Genomic DNA, 25,807 nt, shown 5'->3' on the forward strand with positions numbered 1-25,807 from the left:
CTGCCTTCTGTTGGCACATCTGCCTTTTTCAACACCAGCTACCAAAGACAGCTGAGACAAAGCTGACTTCAGTTTGCTTTATACTCTATAAGGGTAAATATCAACATCTCACTTATGAGGAGAGAATTTGCTGAATCCCAAACAAAAATACCAGGTGGCTAGAACTGTATCTGATGTGAACAGACCTAACCCCAGTCCCTAATAAGATATATTAGTATGTGATAGTCTTATTAAGTGTCTTTGTAGCATTTCGAAGGTGACTGGGTCGGGGGACTACTGGAGAGTGTTGTAACTCACACTCTGTCAAAGGCCAAAGTTTTCTTCCAAAGGAAACCAAAGCCCCAGGGGTGAGACGAGGTTACAAAGTCTGTCTTAATTTTGCATGACTTTTTTTTTTATGGGATGTGCAGTGCACAGCTTCAGAAGGATGGGTAGAAAATTTTGTCTGCAAGTGGAGTGCCAGGTGATGAGACATTCACTTGAAATGTGGAGGGGAGAGGATTCAGTGTTGGCTGTGCCCCGGCTCTGATTCATATGTCCATTAGCTGCATATCTATGATGGACATTTCAAGAGAGGTAGTTTAGACACCCATTTTTGGACATTTCCCATAGATTTAATATGCAGACAGCTATTAAATATAACTTAATCCCTAAACTAGTCCATTGACTTCATAATAAATGTAAGATACTGTTAATTTACTAATTAGCGTGAAACGTTCCATTCATTGAGTTAGACACGTAAGTTTTAGCTTTTGCAGTGCACAGACTCTAAAACAGATAAATCCCTTTTCTAACTGCCTGCTAATGTCAGGTGAGACACAATTTAGGTGGCTAATTTCACAGGTGCTCTGAGGAAGGAAAAGCAAATGAGGTTTTTCAACCAAAAAAAAATTTAAAAACTTTTTGATAATTGGAGCAACTTAGATTTATTACATTGCATCTTAAGCCTTAAGTTGAACCCTGGGCTTAAATCGCTAAGATTTAACACCTCATTTGGAACAGAATTTAGACAGGCTGGCACCTAAAACCCAAAGGAGTCCCACAATAGTACATATCATGCACATCATGTTACTATCAATATATTGCTCTATATTTTTAACAAGGCCACTGCTAGGGGCTATTCCACTTAAAGCTAACTGGTTAAAGCATAAACCAAAAAGTGGGATATATAAAACAAAACATTTTTCTGAGCACAGGAGCTCATTCAGTCCTAGGACAATGACCTAAGTATGGCAATTAGTTGAGGAAACTCTCTTAGAATGTTCCTCTTTGGAAGCTATTGTCATTATGAGGACAGGTATAGTAAGTAAAATCCTATAATACAACTGTGACCTTTTTCTAAATTAATAAAACAGTTTCTGATCATAAGTATGTTTCTGAACTTAATTTTTCAGCCAGTGTCAGAAGAGTTTCAGAGTGGAGAAGGATTTGGATATATTGTAGCCTTCAGACCCAATGGAACGCGTGGGTGGAAGGAAAAAATGGTGACATCTTCAGATGCTTCAAAATTCATCTACAGAGATGAAAGTGTGCCACCTCTGACTCCTTTTGAGGTGAAAGTTGGTGTTTACAACAACAAAGGAGATGGTCCCTTCAGCCCTATTGTGGTCATCTGCTCAGCTGAAGGAGGTCAGTTCAACATGAAGTTAAATTGCATATTGTGAGCAATATTAAGTCTTTCATATATAATGCATGCTCTTATAACACTCTTTTTAAATCTTAAATTAAAAATTTCTCTGCAGAAGTGCTAAATAAAAACAGGTTTTGCAGAGAAGGAAGTGAACTAACTTGACAAGCTTCCCTAGAAAGCAAATAACAAGGTTTAGGAATAGACTTCAAGCCACATCAGTCACAATCAAAAAGAAAAAAGAAAAAAGAAAAAAGAAAAAAGAAAAAAGAAAAAAGAAAAAAAAAAAAAGAAAAAAGAAAAAAGAAAAAAGAAAAAAGAAAAAAGAAAAAAGAAAAAAATAACACCAGCCTTATTTTCATGAAAGTTCATTCTTAATATGAAATCATTAGCCTTAACTTTAGACAGGGTTTCTCTAACACTGAGCAAAGAAAGGATGCTTTATTATTATTCTATTGTTTCTGAGATTCATGATCCTTTTTTTGATGGGTTAATCAGACAACAGCTCAAAGACTAAATAAATTCACTTTTGAATGTTCATTTCCTGGTTAATGCATTCTAAAAGTGCACAGAAACAAATTTTGTTCTAATTTTTATTTCATTAGTAGAAAAGTTCTGACTTTGCATTAATGTCCCAGTCTTCAATGTGAATTATAGGAATATCTCTCAAGAACAAATGAAAAATATTTTTTGAAATTTTCTATTGAGAATTGATATAAATTCTAAACAGTATTTTTTGGGGCAGAAAAGAAACAAAAACAACCAACAAGCACTAATTTGGACTAGTAAACGAAGTTGTTCTGTTTTAACAGGACCCAGAGTATAGGGAAAAAAAAGCATGCACAAAAAAGGCAAATAAATGTTATCCACAAGAATATTTTGAGCAGCTCCATTACTGAAATTCATAAACTTCAGTGTTTCTTTACTATACTATCTTGAGTTATTCCACTGTCTCCTATTAAAGAGAATAAAATAAGCAGAGTCCTAGTGTAGATGAGAGGAATTTCATACTCTTTCTATGAAAAAGCAGAGTGAAGATAATAATATTTCATGTGAAGCTGGAAAACATTAAGTGTTATTTCATATTAGCCCACAATAAATTTATAATTTTGGAACCATGATGTAGCAGACACTGTCTACTACTATTCTCTCACAGTAATTAGAGGTGTTGGAGCTGCTGTTTTTGCTAAAAGCAGTTCCAGTAATTAGGTTTTGTTCCACTTTTTGAATCAGGATTACCAAATAGTCATATTTTTATAAAAACAATTTCATTTTAAACTGTAAAAATTGCACAGTACAACTTGAAAATGGTTCATTTGAATTCCCTGATCCTCAATGAAAATTGATACTGTGAGGCCAATGGTGATGTTTTTATTTTTTAATAATTTCATCCTCTAAGCAGAAAGTTCATAGCAAATAAAGTTTTGCAAAGGAAGGGAGACAGACACTTTAATTTTTTTTTTAGTAGCAAAAGATATTTTAACAAAAGCTGAATGCTGAATTGTAATAATGCATCCTTATACCTTTGCTTGTTATTCGAACAAGACTGGAAATAGAATAATTAGTAATATATAAACAATTTTTTCCTATCAGTCCTTTAATAAAATGAACTTTAAAATACGAACTTTACAAATGGTCTTAATAGAATATTAAAATTAACTTTCTCTAGAAACCAACTTTTCTGATTTTAATTCAGTAACTTGAAAGTACCTATCTATTATAGCTTTGCTAATTCAGTCTCTGTGTGTGTCTGTATATTAGACTTGTCTTTTGTAAGAGGAATTCTATGGGCCTAAATATTTTGCAAGACTTATATTTCAGGAAAACTATGGGATGCTGTGACATTACAGTACAAAATTAATTTATAAAAATATTTCCTCCAGAAAAACCCAAGGTAATATACTGAGAATTTAAAGGAGAATTAAACAGTTTATTACAGCTAAATTCTGGGCAATATGAAGATTGAGGACAATAGACATTGGAGTTTGCTATGAAAATGGGGTACTTCTTTTGAAAGAGGTATGGACTGTCATGCTACAGGAGCTAAACAATTGAAGGCACCATTTTTCAAGGATTTCTATTAAAGAGTAGATATTAAATAACAATTGACAGTACAATATATTATGGTCCTAGGGCTGATCCAGAAAACCCTTTGCTTACTTGCTTTTCATCGCATATTCAATTCACTGCTCAGCAAACATCTAGAAAAAGCAATAGGATAAAAATATTAAAAATTATGACTTTATGTTACATATTACAAGTTTTCCCTCATCTAGAAATGGATCTACTATTGTTTAACGGTGTAACAAATTTGTCTAAGGAAGTCTAAAACATGTTGACTCTGCTAAGCACACTGGAAAATACAAAGAGTTTTCACAGGACAGATTCTGAACCATGAAGAAATCTCGTATTTATTAAGAATGAATGCATCTCCTTTTTCTGTATGACTGTGACAGCATACTGTGTGCTTTCTGATTCACATTCAGAGCCCTTTTGTGGTGCCTCTGAGTTGTTCTTAAGCAAGAAACTTGGCAGGTGATGTTGAGTAACACAACAGACTGCCCTCTGATTACATAAAGTGATTCAGTCAGGCAAAAGGCTTAAAACATTGCCTTCCGAGTAAAAGAACTCAGAAAATTTGACCATTTGACCAAAACACTGAGCACTTTTTCAGAAGTAAATAGAGTGGCTAATATTTTTCTGTCTATTAAGTCAGATCATATAATAGAATCATAGAATGATTTGTGTTGGAAGGGACCTTAGATATCTTCAAGCTTTAACACACTTTGCTGTGGGCAGAGGACCTTCCACTAGACCAAGTTGCTCAAAGTCCCATCCAGCCTGGCCTTGAACACTTTCAGGGATGGGGCATTCACAACTTCTCTGGGCAACTTGTTCCAGGGTCTCCCTACCCTCACAGTAATTAATTTCTAACAACTAATCTAAATCTCTCCTCTTTTAGTTTAAATCCATTCCCCCTTGTCCTGTTAATCTGCCTGTGTAAAAATCTCTGTGCCTTTTTTAAAAGCTTCCTTTAAGTACTGTAAGACTACTAGAAAGGCTCACTGGGGCCTTCTCTTCTCCAGGCTGAACAACCCCAACTCTCTCAGCCTGTCTTCATAGGAGAGGTGTTCCAGCACTCTGAACAACTTCATGTCCATCCTCTGGACCTGCTTTAACAGGTCCACATCTTTCCTGTGCTGAGGCCCCAGAGCTGGATACAGCACTGCAGGTGGGGTCTCACCAGAGCAGAGCAGAGGGACAGAATCCCCTCCCTGGCCCTGCTGCCCACGCTGCTTTGGATGCAGCCCAGGATGTGGTTGGCTTTATGGGCTGCAAGTGCACATTGCTGGCTCATATACAGCTTTTCATCCATGAGAACTCACCTTCTTCTCTTCAGGGCCGCTCTCAATTAGTTCTTCTCCCAGTCCATATTTGTGCTTGAGACTGCCCCAATTCAGGTGCAGAACCTTGCACTTGACCTTGTTAAACCTCATGGAGTTCCCATGGGCCCACTTCTATAGCTTGTCCAGGTCCCTCTGGATGGCATCCTGTCCTTCAGGTGTGTCAGCTGAAGCACTCAGCTTGTTGTCATCTGCAAACTCACTGAGGGTGCCCTTGATTTCGCTGTCCATGTCATTGATAAAGATATTGATGAGCACTGGTCCCAAGGCAGAGCCCTGAGGATACCACTTGTCACCAGCCTCCACCTGGACACAGAGCCAACAGATATTTAGAAGACAGAATTATACCAATGATTGGTGAAGCATCAGTGATAGTGGTGACCCAAAGTTGAAGAGGCAAGAAAGTCTTAACTGGTTATAGATACTTTCAGACCTTTTTCCTCCCTAACCAGTATTTTGACTTCTTAAAAATCATCACCAGGATATAGTTCATGGGAAAGACTGTCCAGGAGCTAAAAGTGAAAATGAATGTAATGGAAGAATAGAGAATAGTATGGAGAATCAGTTAAAAAGGTTGTACAAAACCAAACACTTAACCCATGGAGATAAACAAGCAAATACATGTGTGACTCTCTGGAAAAGGTGGCTTAATGCAGTAGTAAAGTTTGAAGGAGGAGCCTTTCCCAGAAACACTAGGAAAGGAAAAAAAAAGCAAGTAATCAAAGAGAAAAGAAAAAAATAGAGGTCACATGTAAGGATGTATGAGAGCCAGGAAGCAGTTCTGAAGAGGGAATGAAGATGATGCTCAGAAGATGAAGGATAGAAAAAAGATGCACAATTTCTTCAATAAGAAGGCAGAGCAGAAGGACACAGTAGACATTTCCATCACCAGGGAAGGACAAGCCTGAACCTTAAATGAAGAAAAACTTTAATAACAGAAAGAGACATGAGACCACATGGAGAGCACCAAAAATCAGGCTACCTGCCAAGAGAAAGGTTGCAGTGTGCAGGCCTGAGGCTGAAAAGGATCGTGAACAGAACAGAGAGAAATCTTCTGACCATACTTTCTGTCAGGAAAATAAGGTATCAGATTCATGCTAGAACACACTGAAACAGCACTGAGTTTCAGTGCAGGTACAGATGATTTTTATCCACAGAAGAAAAAAAATTGTAAAGGCACTAGACACTGAAAATAAAGCAATGAACAAAAGCAATGTTATCACTGTTACAACATAAACATTTATGCATCCTTTTTTATTGATGACTGCATTCCACTTAAATACTGAGGTGCTAAGCATTCCAAGGTTACTAATACAATATTTCAGTATCAGGGAAAAACATATGCAATCTCTATGTGTGGCTTTGATTCACTGGAAAATGAAAACTGGGAAAATCACGAATATAGAAATGGAGAAGGAAATAAGAGTGTGAAAGTATGATGGCAAGAAGATGGAAAAGGCTGTGCTGATAACAGTGATGACCAGGCTGACTCTCTTTAACAGGCATGGCTAGACAAACTATGAGCTACACAGGAAAGACAAAACAAAAGTAAGATGTCATAACATGCTGATGATGTGATAATGCATCAGGAAATACAAAGCCAGTGTTTGGATAAAACAGAATAACCTTGGGTTCCATGCAATTTTGGAAAAGGGCAATCAAAAGAGCTTAAAGTGAAGCTAGAGGTCAGTTGCTGATTATACTGATCAATTAGGATGCTGAGAAATTGTTGATATATACTACAGAATGCTGTTATTTATGGGAGAAATTAGCTGTTCAGAGTGGTTTGGATAGTAAAAACTAATTAGTAAGGACTAATGACCTTGTGTTCTGGCTGTGCTAATTAGCAGATTCTTTATCCAGTACTGACTAAGTGAGAAGAAATAACAGTACAATAGCCTTGTTCTGATGAATAATTAAGACACTATAGAAAAGCTGATAATAACAAATAACAGTGGAACACATCATTGTTAAAAAGCAGGAAATTATTTTATTAACTGGAATTAACAGTTGAAACTAAAAATAGAAGTGTTTTGGAATGTCTCTAAGCCAAAGGTGTAACAGATATTTGAAGTTTTTATTGCAAGAAATGGTACATTTCTGAGACAGAACATTACATCTGAGGATCTATAGATATACCCTCTAAAGATATTCAGAATCAGTAAGAACCATACATAATACAATCTAAGTAAAGGAAAGGATAAAAATAGCACAAGTACAGACAAAAAGTAAGTTTAGTTTTTTTAAAAGTTAGGAAAGTATATAAGGCATGAAAAACTGAAGTAAATAAGACATTGATATTATATAAATAATCAAGGAATGGACAACAATAATGAACATCTTCTTCATTTATTTTAAATAAATAAGATTATATAGACAGGATAGCTAGTAAGAATGTGAAAGTGAAATTTTTTACATCTGTAGTGAAAACGTCTGGTATTGTCAATTGTCAGAAATTCAATCTCTTCCAAATTAAACAATGCAGAATTTTCTATTCAAATGTACCATAAATAAAATTTAACCTGTTTTTCCACACATGGAGATGGGGTAGAACTTACACATAAAAAGATTCAAATGTTTTAATTTGTATCAGGACATTATTCTGATAAAACTGTCACAACCTGGGGCAGCCCAAATTTCCCAGAGTCAACATGGATGATGCCAACAGTGTGATGCTACAGATAGCTGTATCTCCATGCTCAGGATGGTGCCTGGTCTCTCTGTTCCTATTTAGTTTGCAAGTATAGATGCAGCCTAAAAGCACAAGGATAAATATGAATTAGAGTACTCTACAGTATGGAAATAGGTGACAATATAAAAGGAAATAGAAATAAACTTCTGGAAGAAAGAAGGAACCCAACTGGTTTCAAGATGAGTTAGGTCTTTTATAAAGGGTTTTTGTGTTAATGATTTTCTCAGTGGCTGATACAGGATCAGTTCTGTTCATTTCAGTACCTAATTTCTCCTTCAGGCACCTGACAGAATTATCTTCACAACAATTGAAAGATCTATAATTTTGATAAACAGAGTAGTGAATACTAGTAAAAACTTCTATATAGGAAATAGAAAGCCCTGAGCAGTACAGGTTAAAGCCTGAAGACTCTCATACTCACTGTTCAAAACCTCCTGAGGGACTCCAGATGCAGTTCTGTAATATATACAAGATGCAATGATACTGCACAGAGGTCTTGTTCTTGCTTTGTATGGATTTGTGGTAATTCATTGAGCCAATGGAGATCCAAAGCTCTCAGTTATTTGAAAGGCAAAGGACCATACAAAAGCCTTTGCAATTTTTTTCCTCTATATTTAGAAAAATAAATTACTCATTTCTTTTCATTGAGAGGAATTAATATGCAATTACACACTTTTGAATACAGCCTCAATGTCTTTAATTAAAATCTTAAATTTATGAAGTGAAATCCTGTGATTCATTTTATAGCTAAAGCTGAACTACTTGGGGTTTAGGTGAACCCAAAAACTAATAAATTGGCAGATTAGCTGTAAACTACTGAGGGTTATTTCCTGATTCTACTAGATGATCTGTCTGGAGAGATCCTGTGAGAGCTCAGCTAGAGCTGTCTCAAATGTTTTTTTAAGGAATGAAATCACAGTCCTGACATACAGGAACTAATTAAGCACTCCTCTGACCAATGGCACTAGCCCCATGGGAAGGCAGATGTGCCATCAATATAATGGGCACATCCCCTCCTCAAGTGCTGAGGGTATCTCTGTCTGCCATGCCACTTGATGGAAACGAACCATTCGCATTCATGAAGGTGGCAACACCCCTCTGGTAAAGTCTTCATGGAATAAGGCAGCTCCTTTTTCCCAGGTGACACTCTGCTGTGCAACAAATCTGGGTTATTCCATAGGGAAGGGAGAGCCACAGCAGGATGTACACTGTGAGAAAGTGTGCAGGAGAGCATCATAACAGGAGAAGGCTTCAGAAGTTCTACCCAACAAGTAAGAATATTTCATCACTAAATCAAAAATATTCAGAGCAGAGGTCTTCACTGCTAGCTCATTCCAACACTCTTCTAATTTTTGTGTGTTTTAAAGTCCTCTGCAAAGGCACTGGTCAGAGAGTAGGAGAAAATAGAAAGGACTTGTGGAAAAGTGAGAAGTCTGAAGGCCTGTCCTGGAAACAGTAATCTTTTTTCTGCTATTGCGGAAACCGGTTATCTTTTCCCTTTGAGCATAAGATTCTGGGGGAAGTTTTATATCCTGATGGCAGCCATTTCACTGCAGATCTGGTGGAGTCCCCCATTTCTCAGGAATGGAAGGAGTTCACTGAAGGTTCTCTGATTTGGAAGATAGTCTGTGTGGCTATTTCTAGCAATGAAGCAATTGGTACCACTTTCTTTACCTACAGTTGACACAAGAGGTTTTCCTTCTGATTTATCTCTTGTGGGTTTTTCCACAGAGAGGCATTATCACAGAAATAGATCCTGGCTGAAATCCCAAAATCTCAACTATGAAGAACTGCCTGCAGTCATAATGCAGTTGCTCAGACTGAGGTTGTTAGCTTCAAATAAGAGCTCAAGTTTTGAATAAGGCTACTTTGTAAAAATCTTTTTTGAAATCAAAGAACTGAACAGATATGAAGTGATTGGTTGAGTAGTCCTGGCTGAGGCTCTGTTCCACAGAAGAATTAAAACAACATAAATTTCAGTAGGCTCTTGGACTTGTTTTTGAAGGTAGATGATGTGGAAATCCTTAAGGATGAATATTTCAGAAAAACAGATCAGTTTACAGTCATAAATAGGTAAAACACACTGAGGGCTGGTAACTGATTCTTCTTTCTTTACTTTCCAGTGTCAAAATTCAGGATTCCCTCACTGAACATTAGATCAGTGCAAGTAGTGTAAATGCATGTCCTGCCATTTTACAGCCATCCCAAAGACCTATGTATTGATCATGTTTCTTTAAAGTGTGATTGCAGCACAGGGAAAGACAACGTTTCATGGACATTGTGCACATGAGAATTTATTGTACTGCATCTTTAATTCAAACAGGGAATATTAAAGAGACTATTAAAGATGCTGGCCCTTTTGCTTTTTTCAAGAAGTATGACCTTAGGTAGACACCTATAGGTCTAGTGTAATGACAAGATCTGAAGAAAATAATATGATTATAACATCAGTGACCATAACAAGAAAAGCTAATGAACCTATCAAACTTATCATTAATTTTAGACACAGAGAATAAAGCATGACATTGGAGTGAACCACAGACTGTATTATATCACCAGAAATTATATGGTCCTCATCATATCTGAATCAATAAAAAATGCTATTTAGTCTCCAAAAACTTTCAGACAGTCATAATGTATCTTATCCCCAAATATATAATTTCTGTTGTTCTGCTGAACACTATTCTCAGTGCCTAATATCAGTGAAACTGCAATGAATTATTTCTGAATATGCAAGAAATACATTTTCTTCACATAAAAAAAATCCAAACTATTTCCGCTCCATTTGTTGAAAATGATTTTTAAAAACATCAGAAAATATTCTGTGTTTCTATTCAAGCAATATACAAACCACTCCTAGTGAGTGCTATGAAGAGGAAATGATACCTGCATTTATAGCAAATGTAAAGTCTGCCAACCAAGATTTCGTGTACATCTCAAATTATTTATCCCACTGCAATCTTTTCTGACAACAAGGTAATTGCTTCAATAATACAAAAACTAGAAAATAGCTTTTGCCACACAAATCTTAGTAGTACATAAAATAGAAAGCAGGATATAACTGTTGAACAGAAAGTCATATTACGAGCAATGTATTTCTTCATAGTGCAATTCTTTCAGTATTGAATTTAAAAGATCATTTCTCTTATTCCTGAACACATTTTTTTTTTATTCTTTATTACTTAAAAAGTTCCAAACACATTTTATACTTATTAGTAATACTCATTGTTGGCAAACACTACTTTGGATCACATCAGAATTACTTCTTTTCTTCAGATGTAAATAAAAAAAGAGATCAAGAAAGAGTAACAAACATTGAAAGTCAGACATCAAAAAGGATGAAAAATTTATATGAGCCATGTCAAAAATATGTATAGGGCAACAGTGCTAGAACAACGGCTGCAATATGATCAGAGAAAGGAGGGTAGCTAATGAGTCAACACTGATGTTAGGTATCTTACATATTAGGTGGTTTGATCACTGAGAAAAATATATCATTTTACCTCAGGCTGTTCTGCAAGGAAACTCCTTGTCTGTAACCCTGTTAAACACGTCCCAAAAAACCCCATTTTTCAGAAAGCTCTTTGATGTGTCTCCCTATATTATAAAACCAGGACCTCTGCCTGCCCTTCAGGAACAGATCAACACATTAGAAATGTAATGAGGAATATTAGGCCAAGGAAGAAATCGCAGGCTCTGTGACTCCAGGGGAATGTGAATTCACGTTTTTGCTGAGCAAGTGAACTACACCAGAAAGGTGGTGAACCACCCTATTGTGTGCTCCACAGTATAAATACAAGCCTTGCCTCCTCAGCTGGTCTTAAGAAAATTTTCAGTCATATTTATGTAATAAACCAAAAGACACACAAGATTTCCTTGACTCATATCCCAGTTTCAAACGAGACAATTTCTGGAAACTCGTCACTCCCAGTATACTGTAACAGGTGATACAAGTGAGTAGTGGGGTGCTCAATAGCCTGTCATGGCAAATCTCTGGGGACATTTACCAATGTCCCAACCACTGAAAGAAGCTGGGCCTCTATAAAGTGTGTGTTGATGTGAAAGTACAAGGGCAAACACACCTATGACAACACTGTTGGGGAAGTGTGGTATATAAAGCATCCTACAGCCCTGTGCTTCCAGTAAGCACCCTGGCCATACCCCAGCATCACCAAAGGACACCCAGCCTTGCTGGGCCACAGGAAGGGTCCTCTGTTCTGGATAACCAGGAGGTCAGGACTGCAGAGTGTCTTATGAATAGCATGGAGATAGAAACACGAACAGAGGGCCAAAGGTAACAACACAGGTAATCAGAGGGACAAACCATAGGTCTTGGTGCCTTCATAAATAGTAAATGCTTCACAGCAGAGAGTAGGTGGGACATCCCAAACACTGGTGCCTGTGACTTCAAGGACATAATAACATAGTCGTAAAAAAAATCTTTTACACTGCATTTCACTACAGTGCTAGGTATCATTTCCAACTCAGTATTGCCCCAGGGCAGGACTGACTGAGCACCCCAGCGAGGTATTGCTCATCCTGAGCTGACAGAATGGCACTAAGAAGCCACAAATAGAATGAATGCTCCATTTACTGCTGCAGTTAGGGCTGTGAAAGAGGTGTGTGAGGCAGGGGACATATACACAAATATTAAAGCTTTTTTAAAGAATCACAGACAAGAGATTCTTTCACAGTTTGCTGCACTCATCATCAGTGATGAGATATTGATGCAGCTTGACACAAATAAAGAAATACAACAATAATAATCTCTTCATCTTGTTCAGTTTTTCATGTTCCCCCTAAATGTCATACCTTCTTGCAAGTATTAAGGTAGAATAAAGGAAGTAAATGACAGTTTCAGATGGAGTGTTTTTGATAAATACAAGCTGTTACGGTGGAGGTTTATTGTTTCAATTTTTCTTAATACAGAACCCACTGCTGCTCCCATCGATGTCAAAGCTACGAGTTTGTCTGTATCAGAGATTCTTGTTGCGTGGAAACATATTAAAGAAAGTCTAGGAAGACCACAGGGATTCGAGGTATGAACACAGGATATCATAATGAGAAGTCTTGTTGCTTTTGCGAGTGTTGCATTCTGTTAACGTGTGAAGTAGTGAAACTTCAATAGGAATTATGCTCATTTTAGCAGACGTACCACTAGCTGTGGAACAACAGTCCCAGCTGTAGCACCGGAACATTTTATATTTATTTGTGCTTGAAAACTGTTCAACACCAGCTCTTATAACATCTCTTTGTCACTTCAAAAAGAGCTGAAAGAACTGCAAGTGACCCAGCATGCATCATTCACAGGCTGGGAAAAATTAGGTATTGACTGTTTCCAGCTCTAAGCGACCAGTTCAAACTTGTTATTTACTGACAGCAATCAGCACAGAGAAAGGAGAGAGCCTCTGCATCCATATGCTCTCATCCCGCAGTGGCCGAGGGACATCTGCTGGGCAGACCATAACAATGGGTTGTCAGGAGGGGAAGCAGCAGCTGCACGGTCCATGAGTAAAACTCTGCTTAGAGACAGCCCTTCCTGGCTTAGGAGAGTGAACCAGCCCTGGCAAGGGACCTCCTTGCACTTTTGGATACAGTTTACAATCCAAACCTCAGGAACAGATCAGATCTAGCAGTACACCTATCTATTCTTTCGAGACAGCACAACCCACCCTGACCTTGTGGATCAGGCTATGATGATCCTCATGAAATAGTCCAGCTAAACAAAATTAACTGATTTTGGGATGCAAGTTATTTGTCCTGCTTTAGACCTTTAGACAGTGCTGACTCATTCTTGATTTTCTACAGTAACACTGAAAAGAGGGTAAACGTAGGTCTGAGGAAGACACCAATCATGTGGGTGTCTAAAGATATCTTGTGATGTAGCAGCACAGGATGTCTCCCTGGTAGCATGTCTGGGCAAACCCAGGGGCTGGTGACCATCACTGATAGCCTTAGGAAGGAAATGTAGGTGTCTGAGCAGCACCAGAGCCAACACATTCTCCAGCTCAGCCTCAGGCTGGGCAGCCATGACCAGGACACAGCATTTACCCCAAAGCTCAGATGCAGCCAGTTAACAGGTTTTTAGCTGTTTCTGTAAGCTGTTCATATATTTGAGAGCAGTATCTTTATTAATATCTAGCACAGCCCAAATGGGCTCTGACTTTGGCATGTCCCCTCAGGTCTAGCATTTGTTCACATCTTTTTCCCTCCTATGTCTCCATGCTGAATTCTGATAACCCTCTGTCAGTTTTCTTTCACTGTCTTTTCTCCCATTTCTTCCTTACGTTAAATATGTTTCTATTCCTTTGCACATAGCTTGCTTCATGCAGTGAAAGTGATATTTGACCATTTTACCTTTAAACCTGCTATCTATAAAGAGAACAAAACTGTATCTGATAGAGATGATATTCATCTTGCAAATACTATTTCTCTCCATGTTGAAGTGTTCCACTTGTTATTAACCTGACTTCAATCTTGAGACCAGTCTTTTATCATCTGAAATAACTTGAACCCTCTCTTTCTTCTTTTCAGAAAGGTGGCTGGTTTGTTATTTTTTTCTCAGATATCTTAACATCTTTTAAATTATACCTACTGTTTTCACTCTTACCCTCATTCCATTGATCAAAACTATTTTCAAAATATTCTATTAACTTTGCAATACATATTTTAAAATAAAAAATAGATTTTCTTTCTAAAATTGAAATTTGTTTCCCCAGAAACCTATTCTTTCATAATGTGAACGGATTTTGCATTTACCTGCTCATCACATAGCATTTCCTTTAGCTCTGCAGGTGTGTCCTGGCAGTAGATGGCTGTTACAGGTAGGACAGGGGGCTTGCTTTGTGTCAGAGCACTTGGAAAGTGCTCTGACCTTTGGAGTTTAGCATACTCTGACCCAAAGAGTAATACTTGCCAGCTCTGTGTCTCTTTTTCTCAGGTACAAATTTGAAAATGCCCATTGATACAGGAGAAGTTATTAACAGTGAACTTTATTAATAATTTGGCTCCTCACCATGCTGCATACCAATTTTAAGATTCTAGCATGAAGATTACAGAGTGAATACTTCAAACCAAGGACCTGCAGTTGACATAACAAAAAAATGATATATAAAAATACTTCACTGCTCCCTTTTACCTCCTCCCCCAAAGGAACTAGAGGAGCCTTCTAAATAGTAATACCTTTTAAGGTGCTGCTTTTATCTGGGGAGATAAGGGTGTTTTTTTCTCCATACCCCACCCGTCCCTATCCTGCTCTTTCTGTCTTTGTTCATTTAGCCAGAATTCCTCTGCCCACTTTCTGACACACACAATTCTTTCATGGAGTAGTTTGCTCTTTTCTGTCTTCACAGGAATAACTACAATCTGAGCAGCACTTACTCAATAAACATAAAAGTAAATGTTGCTGTTCTACATTATTCAGCAGCAGAGAATACCATCTATGGATGGTATTGCTAGATATTTTCAGTTCCACTTTTGGGAAGGATTTAATCAAAAAGGAGGTAATGAATTATAGGATCAGTATAGTGAGTCAGTGCGTTACAATGTTCACTTAAGTACACTAAGTCCACACTATCAGCCCAATTTTCCTAACATACTGACAGTTTGCCTTTAAAGCATCCCCATTCTGCAAAAAGGAAAGGAGTTTGTGTAGGAAGACATTGGGGCTAAAATCCACCCCCCCAAAAAAAAAACTTTGAAGTACAGAACAGCTTTATCTTTTCCATATGATTTACTTTCTTAAACTCTCTTTCACTTGTGAAGACTCCTTATTTCAAAACTGATTCTGAAAGTTCATCATTTTTACAGTGCACTGAACAACAAAGCCTGTAGTAGTCCTTTAATCCACAAAAAGCAAATAGATAATGTAGAGAAATCCAGTAATTTGTATAAAAGGATGACTGAATTGTCTTTTTTGGTTTTTTAATTATTTCCTAATGCAGAATTATTGTGGACCACAAGTAAGAAGTTGCCCTCAAATCAAACAATGGAAAACAATCCAACTAGCCACTTGGTTTTCATGTCTCAATTCGTATTCTGCCTGTGGTCATCACAGCAGTGACAACCTCCTACACAGTCTTCACATTCCTGGCCTTTTGGCAACAACATTATAAAAGGGGCAGCTATTTTCTTAACACTTGAATGTTTGGGTTTTAATCAACAAAAGTGACAGAATATTTACTACATGTGGACAAATTCTCAGTGACCCACTTTCACTTTGGCCCTGTTTGCACTTTGTACTAAGGAGTAATGAAAGGCAAAGGAACTTGTCCAGTTTCACATTGTCATCCTTGAAAGGCAGTGTTAACTGTTATGTCACATGAGTTTTATGCAAGGTTTGCTGCACTCATTTGCATCTTCCAAAGCACATATTATTCCTAACTTCAGTACAGGTTTGTCAGCTCTCTGCCCTGCATAAATATATGCCAGCTACAGTCTGATGAAGTAGAAGTAGCTCAAAAACTTTGTCGGAATTGTGGAAAAATATAGTGTGTTGTTCATACTTTTTGTTTGGAATCTATAAGTTGAAGGTTATAAAACCTATTTGAGCCTGAGGCAAGATTTTCTTTGTTGTTCACTACTGGTCAGGAATGAAAACAGAAAGAAAACTGACTGGAGGAAGAGATATTCTTTTTTCTTTTCCAGAAAGACAAGGCTAATACTTAGGTATAAATGACAAAGCTCATGTCTTTTTTGCTGGAATTCCTCCAAGGGATAGGAGTTTGGCTAATATAATCAAAAGATCAACTTGAAGCAAACAAACAAAGCCCAAAAATAACAAAAAAATTTTTAGAAATGAAAAAAAAAGAAATCATGAATGTCATTTTCAGAGAGAATTACTTGATGTAGTAACTTGATTTACCATATTACGCATTTTCAAAGAGAATTACTCAATATTTTGCTGCTTCTTAGCTGCACTTTATCTATTTTTATAATGGAACAGATAATTATATCTACATGGTACTGGATTTTATTTATGTATTTATTTATTTTAATTTAGTGAAGTACACATCGAGGTAATTTAGAAACAGCATATGGATATTTTAACAACAGCCTGGAAAAGCAAGACAGAAAAAAAAGAACTCATGGTTTTCTTGCCTGAATACCAATTTAACAGACTCACTTTTGGAATTAATGAATTTTCCCAAACACAAAATTAACAATTGGATGGGTTTATATACGAGTCAGTTTCACCTATGTAGCTACACTTATTCTGATTCAAACCCCTCCAAAGTCCTGAAGACTCAAATCAGGAGTTTATAGCAGAGCAGTACTACTGCTTCTCATGCCCTCAAAGTATGTATCACAGCCCAGATCTTTCATGAGGGCTTCAAGAGTGCAATATCCTTTGCAATGTCCATATCATGAGTTGATTTTTACAATTATCAATGAGTTGTGAACTGTTCAGGAGTTTTATTACTTAAAATCACAAAGCTTAGATAATTATTAATTTTTCATAAGAAAATGCAACTAGATATTTGACTATGGTCCTCAAGGTTGAGGTACAATATCAGTTTCCATCCCATAGGTCTCCAGCACCATGTGGACAGAGTACCTGAAGAAAGAGGTAGAGAATGCAAGTTGCTGCAGAATGCAGGAGTACTGCACAGTTTTGTTTCTTCTTTTAAATCAATTTTCTTCTTTTAAAGAAATTGTTTAGGTGAGAGGGAAGGAACTGAGGTTGATTGACATTTTTGAAGGAATCTCTCATCTTGTTCTGAAGGACAGTCACACAAATGTCTTGAAATTATACAAAAAGCACCTCTTGTGTCCTAAGAGCTCTCTTATACCATTGCATCAATATTTACATGCCTTCCATCTGCCAGTTCAGGGAACATATAGGTTTTCTGATAATGCTAATTAAAATACTTTTCATGAAATCCAAATTACAGTGTAGGTTTTCTCAGGGCTAGCAGCAGTTCTTTCAGCTCACCACTCTTTCTGCCCTAGTACTTTCTATACTCTGAGATCTCTTCAAGTCTATTTTCAATTACGTCAGTGCTGTTGAGGTTGATAAGTGCTCAAAGAGCCCAAGAAAGTTTGTGTGTTTTGTCCACTTTGATTCATTCTACTTAATTTAGGCTCTTACTTGATATGCTTTATATGTAGCTTTAATTTTATGTGGTCATCAGAAAGAATATCCAGCCAACTCTGACTTTACTGCATTTAGTGAACAGGACCTACAATTAGATCAAATTAAGTTATGGCAAAGAATGCATAACCTAGAAACCAACTTAGGGAAAAGAGCAGTATCATTTAAGATACTTTTTAACCTAAAACTTCAGGGAAGTAGTTTGTAACTATCAGAGGTAGAAAAATTTTACACAGAAATATTTTTTTTTTTTTTACCAAGATTTGTTTTTAACTATTGCTTAACCCATGATCAGAGCAAAGCAGGTTGCTCCTCTCCAGCTCAAAAGCATGGGTCTCTGGGAATCAGGTACCAAAGCTTACTATCCTTTGGCTTAAAACAACAGAAAGGCCAGCAAAAATGTAAAATCTCACAAACAAGAATGCATTAAACAGACAAAATGCTTTCTTCTCCCTTTTTTCTTTCATTTTTCAAATATGGGCTACTTTTTTGTGATTTATGCTTCATGCTATTATCAATATTCAAAGTTATCATTAATGAAAACATGTTTTGTATTATAGATCCGTTCTGAGAACTATAAATTAAGGTTACAGAAAATAAGATTTAAAAAAGAACCAGCAAAGGCAGAGCAGTATAAATAAACAAACTCTTGTTTTAAGATATATGTCCTGCACTTTTAAACATCAGAAGCATCTTCATTTCAGTTCAAATCAATGTAAATTCCCATCTACCTCAGTCAACAATCATTGGAAATTTTTCTGTTTCATAACTACTTCTTCTTTTAGTTCCTTTGGTCATCAACAAATGGATGCATATGTTACCACAAAAAAAAAAAAAAAAAAAAAAATTGAGACCAAAATTAATTCATGAACACTTCATTAACATGAGACATGGTGTGTTCTGTGAATAAACACAGCTATTTAAAATTTTGCTCCCAGCTTTCTGGAAAAAGGAGAAAAAATTCAGTTATATTTCCACTCCTTCTACTGTTCACCTGTGTAAGCTTAGTCACCTCACTTTTCCTTTCTGACCACTTGCTTGTTGGATCCCCAGCAGACTGCACTATCTGGATGATGGGGTCTCCAGGACACATTCCCTCTCACTGCTTGTTCATACAGTGCTCAGTATTGTGCAGTTCTCACCATTGTAGCATAAAATTTGCAAAGATACATCACAAATGAAAGGATCTGACTGCTCAAGACATACTAAGCATAGGAGATTCAATAGTAGAATGTGAATAAATGGTTATTGATTCCTTTTTCTTTTCAAGAAAAGAAAACTGATTCTGAATAGGTGTTATTTCAGATATCAGTAGCTTTGGTCAAGTATTCATCCAGCAAAATACCTCAGTGAATAACACTTGTTTCAGAACAAGTAGTGACTGCTGCTACATTTGTGAACTGAGCTGTAATTCATCTCAGAATTAAAGCAACAGCATTTTAACATGAGATAATGCAGGTGCACACACACATGCAAAAGATATTTACTTGAATTTTAGAGTTGAAAGAGTGGACTGTGAGCTGACACAAACTGATATACCCTCAATCAAAGTTAACATAGGCAATTTTCTCAAGTGAAGATAGGACCTCAAATGTATATTTTTGCAACCTGATTTTTTCTGATTTTTTTTTTATGGCATTCCTAGTGCAATTATAAAAGGTCAGCATTGTGCTTGTTGGTCTCATTTTCCTGTGAACCCCTTGTTTTTTTGGTTCTCCATTTCCTGGGAGACATTCTCAAGAGTTCTGTATTATCTGTGACCTTTTATCTCAGAGGAAAAGTTATCCAGATACAATGTAAATAACTTATTAAGAAATAACCAGTTTCACACAAAAGGTCAAAATGTAGAAGAAATGCAACTAGATCTCGGCATGAATAACAGTAAGCTGAATATAGGTCCTTGAATGGCATGTTAGTGACATCTCCTGTTAGGGAAAATAGGGCCCCATGAAAAATGCCTTGCCTGTGTATCTCACCCGGACACATTCAAAACAAACAGTACTGCTTTTCTCCAGTTATGCCCTGCAAATACCTGGTCCCTGAGAAAAGAGACTGGCCAAATTCTCAGCTCAGCTCAGCTTTATAACCTCTTTGAGATCATGACACATTTAGTGAACATAACCAGAAAATAAGAATTAAGAATGACCAAGATCATTTAGGGGTTCATTTTATGTCTGAAAAGGAAGGGCATAAACATCCTAAAAGTTCATTTACCAGAAACCTGATTGTATCCAAGAACTAAGACTGAATGCACTTCCTTCTTTTTCTTCTGTTAAGATTTTTCAGATGATTGAAACATTTCCGTCATTGTTCTGTCATTGCCTATTCATTGGACTGATACGAAATCTCTTGGCTTAGAGTTGCACCAGGCCAGGAAGAGAATATTGATCAGAACACTTCTTAACTGATGTGGTCAGTGTTTTCCAGGGGGAAGGTAGATATTCTGGTGACCTACCAGATGATGAGCTCTCGTTGAATGGTCTCCTTCAATGATGAGCTCTCCCAGCCAAAGTTCACCCTCTGCTCTTCTGTCCTATAGTAACCTCTTCTTCTGCCAGTACACAGCTATTCCATGTACTTTGGGTCACACCACGATTTTCCAGGTCTTGCCGTTTTGGAAAAGTGAGCACTGCATGGCTTGAGGTCAAGCTGCAAATCCCATATGGTTAAGTGGCCTGATGATCAGAAAAAGGTACAAATGGCAAAATTACCCTCCACGGGATAACAAGTATAAGCATCTGGAAGCATGAGCTTGCCAGGTGCCTATATTAATCCTTCATTTGGTTCCTTGTTGGCAGGTTGATTACTGGAAAGACATGCAGCAGGAAGAAGCAGCAGAAAAGGTCAAAACAGAGGGAAATGAGTCATCCATCCTCCTGACAGGATTAGAAGGAAACACATTATATCACCTAACAGTGAGGGCATACAATGCTGCAGGGTATGGACCACCTAGCACTGCTGTGCATGCAGCAACCAAGAAATCCCGTAAGTAATCTCAGTACCCTTGCTAAAAGGGAGAAGTCAAGGAGGAACCTCTGTCCCCTTGGATTTTTATTTAATAAGAGTGTATAATAATCAAGAATCATGCATAGCTTTGATTTATGGCTTTGCTTTGATGTTTAGACATTAATTCATATGACTTTGCATTCATAACAAAGGTTATTTTCCTAGAAAACAAGGCATTTTGTACAAAGGGAGAGAAAAGCGTTGAAGTTCATAAGCTTTGTGGAATTTATGGGGTGGGTGGAATAAATACACTATAATCTACTAAATTACACTACTGTTGAAAAAAAAATCTTAAATGTTTCATCTAGAGTTGGGAGCCTGCTAACACTACCAGTTTTAAATGTAATGAAAGATTTAATTTTTTTTGGTTTTTTTTGGTTTTAAAGAAACTACCTATAAAAATATGTATATGAACATGTTATTTTTTTCTTCTCAGCTCCCAGCCAACCACCAGGCAATATTATGTGGATACAGGACGGCTCACATGTGTCTCTAGGGTGGGAGCCAGTCAGACCTCTAGCTAATGAATCTGATGTAATGGGATACAAGGTCAGTGCTTCCCTATCCTTGCTCACCTTTCACTCTTCCAAGCAGCTGCTCCTCTTCTTTGTTGGCTTTTTTCCCTTTCCTGCTCCTCTGTGCAAGTAAAGCATTCTATACAGACTGTCTCCAATCAGTTCACCATGGAAACCAATAAATAAAATTAAAATGAGAGAAATGACCCAACATATTTTTGTGCTGTGATTTTCAAATACTGAACTCTATCTGATTCCCCGCTATCTGAAGGGGTCATTCCATCATCTCTGAGTCAGCAGTGGCTATTAATAATATCAGACTGCAATGAAATTCCTAATAACTCTTCAATTCAACTGTATTTGTTGTAGGATTTAGAGAAATGCACAATAATGAGACATCTTTCATTTACATTAAAATTAATATTTTTATGAAGCAGAAATACTTCAGTTTGTTTTGTGATCATGTTGGTGATGTTCAGCATCAGTGATGGTAACATCTGGAATTTCAAGTTTTGAAGATTAAAATCCACATTAACACATAACAAGTCATATAAAACAGAATTCACTGCAATACCTTAAATCAACGTAGAATGATTTCAGTGTTTTTCGAGGAGTGTGGGGTTTGGGTTTTTTGAAGCCCATATCAAATCATTTCTATAGACTATAATCTCATATCTCCTCTAATACATCAGGAAATATCACCAAGAAAAGGTAAAATGGTTCAAATAAATAAGAAACTGTTCTAACCTTTATAAGAATAGTCAATATTCTGAAATAGTTGAGTTGACTTCTTTGGTTTTTCACACCTCCCTGACCTTTTCAATTTTGTCTGGGAACAGAAACTCTTATGCAGAAGTACCAAAAAGACAACTACATGCTGACTTGCCTTCCTCCCACACACTGTAAATTTGTATTGAGTTTCATAGGAAATGCAGGGACAGATCTGAAACTGTTCTCAGATAACTTAGCCAGCTAGGGTAAACACAGTAAATACATTATTCAAGACATTTTCTTTACATTTGGAGTTGGGGTCTTGAGCCAAAAATGACATTTATTGACATGAATTTTGTGGAAAGAATTTGAACCAAATGGAACTCAAAATACATTTTGAAATTCTGGAGATAATGTTAAGCAACACCTAATGCTGGAAAGGGAAAATGCTCTGTCTTTGCTCTAGATCATAAACTATGTCCATTCACATTCATTAATTGCTATTATACTTTGCTATTACTGTTTTGAAGCCACTGCAGGAAGGGAAGAGTAAAAGCAGATGTCTGTTCAAATGCAATGTCAAGAAATCCTTAATGAAAGCATGAAACAGTTAACATTGCAGTGACTGTGTTATCTGCACAAAATGTCTGGTACTGTGACCACTGTCTACTTCATCTACCATAGGTGTTATTTCGGCAAGAGGGCCAGAGCAATAGCCAAGTTATAGAAACACAGAAAACCTCTGCAGTGGTACTTCTTCCTGATGTTGGTGTCTACATCATCGAGGTCTGTGCAGTCAGTGAAGGAGGGGATGGGACTGCAAGTCCCCAGATCAGAGTTCCATCTTTTTCAGGTAAGGTTATATTTGAAAGAGTGGTGATTATAGCAATGCTCATTAACTCTACTATTCTCTACCTGAAAATATTCTCACAATTCTTTAGCTATTACATAAAATCATTGGTCTGACTCTTTAGTTCTATGCTGAAACAAAGGTATCTAGCACCACATGAGATTTTTGAAAGCATCTGAGGCAACCATGTGAGGATGATGAACAAAGATGATTTATTGGAAACGTCTCCCATTTGAGGATAACATCTGAAAACCTAACTGAGCTGTAGATGTTTATCTGTGTACTAGGTGTCTCAAATAGCAATATAGTCAGCTGGGATGTGATCCACAGAGACCAGCAGTGAGGTCTAAACAGCAATTCAGCTAATCTTCTGAATTTAAGTATAAAGACATAAGCACCTAAGGACATCTGCAATGTTCTGAGGCATCCCAGACAGAGATGGCAGATAAGATGTGGGACTTAGGGTATACACACATCATTCTGGACTACTAGCCAGAGGTGTAGTATATAACACAGCTAAAAATGGCATATATTTAGGTAGCTGAACCATGTGTGTGCCTGCCTCAGAATAAGCTGAATATCTCTGTGAGTTCCAGTGACTCCCTTGCATAATTATTATTTTTTTTAATTATTAACTTATAGCAGTATTAAAGTATTATCATTAGGTAAATTCTGATGTCTAGCTGCAATCTCCTCATTTACTGTGATATGCTGATAGAATTTAAAGTATCAATATTACACAAGTACGTAAGGGATGGGAGGATTGGGGGCAAGAACAACAAAAAAATAACATAGTCCTTGCCTAAACAAGACAAGGCATTTTAATTCTAACCTTCTGCTAACACTTTAAAGTTTTACTAAATATTGCTTTTTAGTCCTTAAGGAGCGCTAACAAAAAAAAGTGAGACTGAAACTTCAATCTAGAACTACAATTTCATGTCTAATCTGGTCACAAACCACAGTGCTATCAGGATGCAGAAGACACCAATCCTTGCTCCGTGGAATATTTCTTTCATTCATCTTTCGAGCCATAACTATAGGCCACAAACACCTTCATCTAATTAGTCTATGCATATCATATTAGTTTCACTGAGGACAATTGTTGTCCAAATAAACCCAGTCTGGTTCCCTTCCCATCTTGTTGCCACTACTACCCCGGACCACAGCTCCCCTTAGCATGGCCTTTAAGGCACTGCTATGATCAAAAATCAACACTGGACTAATGAGCTAAAACCCACTTTTTTCCACTGGACAAACATAGGGATCAAGGGCTAGCTTTCATTCCTTGTTCTGGGACAGAGATTTGTGACTCAGGGCAGCTTCTGCAGCCTAATTCTTTTTTGAAGATTGAGACACAAAACCATATAAACTTTTGGAATTTCCTCTTAACTTGCAGACTGAATATGAGGATACAAATGTGAGTTGCTGTAGGTATCATCATAAAATGATACCTAAATCATCATAGGTATCATCATAAAATGATACCTAATGCGTAGGCAGCTCATTTTGTGACTACAGTTCTCACAAGTTAATCCATTGCCTAAAAATTAGTCTTTTGCTGAGGGAAATAGAATATAAATTTTGGGCAAAAGCTAATATCTAGATGTACTGAGAACCATTTGCATCATTTGTTTCTTAATTACTTTGCTTTCATTTCAGGAGGGAAAGTAACAAGTGCTCAGTCCACCTTACATGTGTTGTCTACTTCCTCATCCTCTGTAACGTTGCTTTTAGCACTGATGGTACCTTCGACTTCATGGTGAAGGCTGCAGACTTTGTTGTTGTTGTTATTTGTTTGCTTTAACTTGATGACACCAAGGGATGGAGTTTTATGTCCGTGGAGAAACTGAAAATGCAAGCTAATGCTTAAAGACCCATCGAAATGCCTGTGGTGCACTTAGAGGAGTGTTGGAGACACGGTCAATAATTCGTCAGGTTTTTATCTCCTTTATTTGTAAAAGTCCTCTGGGGAGGAGACCCTTCTTGGCCCAAAAATATGCAGATTGTATGTAATAAACTTTTGTAAGCGGAAGTGATTTCTGTCAAATGTATTTTCCTTTTTTAATATGTTTGAATTTGGTGAGCCCAGTCATGTATCATCAGGTGTTTGAACGGTGGTGTCTAGTACAGTATGCCTGTATGGTTTGGGGAAAAAATTCTTTTTTAAATATAGAACAAAGTTTGATACAGCTTTGCTTTTGAATACTTTGCTTGCATCCCCAATAAATGGTTGTTCCTACTGACAAGGAAGAAAAACACAGTTTATACACAAAGACCACTGCAAATGTAAAGAAGAACTTGTTCTGAAAATATATAATATTATATAATATATTATATAATACATATAATTTTCAGTGAAATACTAGACAGCTTACTCAGAACATGGCAAAATGGAGCAGAAAGTCCACTTATTTTATTACCAGGTAAATGGAAAATTATTAAACACAAACTTAGGAAACCATTCAGTTTTTATAAAATACCACAAGATTTCATGAAATTTTCAATAGAAAATAAAAAATGAATTCCTACTGCATATTACAATGAAAATTCGACTGGGCATTTAAACACGATATACATTAAGCTACTAAGTGGACAAATAAAGCAATGCAAGGAGATAATCCTACTTTTCCCAACCACTTCTCAGGTGTAACTTTCTTTTTCCTCTGAGTCCAATTTTTGGTAACATTCTATGCTTTATATAGTTGGTAATCAAGTTGAAGTATACATGAAAGCATATTATGGAGAGAATATTAACATTTTTCAGAATGTAATCATACATATGTACAGACTGCAGTAGGATATATTTTGGAGAATCTTTTTTCTGAGAAAAAAGTACTTGGAAAAGTGGTACAGAGCATCATTCCAATTATTTCTCTAATTGGCTCTATTTCTATAGCTCACTGGAGATT

General features: G+C 36.9%; 1 protein-coding gene across 2 annotated transcripts in view; it reads left to right on the forward strand.

Annotated features, from left to right (window-relative positions):
• Positions 1–24,661, forward strand: part of CNTN5 (contactin 5) — a gene marked incomplete at both ends in the record, with an annotated part of 320,395 nt that extends 295,734 nt beyond the window's left edge. For both annotated transcript variants that reach the window (XM_082279212.1, XM_082279213.1), the window contains 6 exons: positions 1,395–1,629; positions 12,653–12,762; positions 20,615–20,801; positions 21,259–21,371; positions 22,733–22,901; positions 24,558–24,661. In XM_082279212.1, the coding sequence (XP_082135338.1) occupies positions 1,395–1,629; positions 12,653–12,762; positions 20,615–20,801; positions 21,259–21,371; positions 22,733–22,901; positions 24,558–24,661 (918 nt within the window). The remainder of the gene's footprint in view (positions 1–1,394; positions 1,630–12,652; positions 12,763–20,614; positions 20,802–21,258; positions 21,372–22,732; positions 22,902–24,557) is intronic.
• Positions 24,662–25,807: the final 1,146 nt, after the last annotated feature.

This window comes from Coloeus monedula, assembly GCF_965178545.1.
Source record: "Coloeus monedula genome assembly, chromosome: 3".
Classification (NCBI taxonomy): Eukaryota; Metazoa; Chordata; class Aves; order Passeriformes; family Corvidae; genus Coloeus; species Coloeus monedula.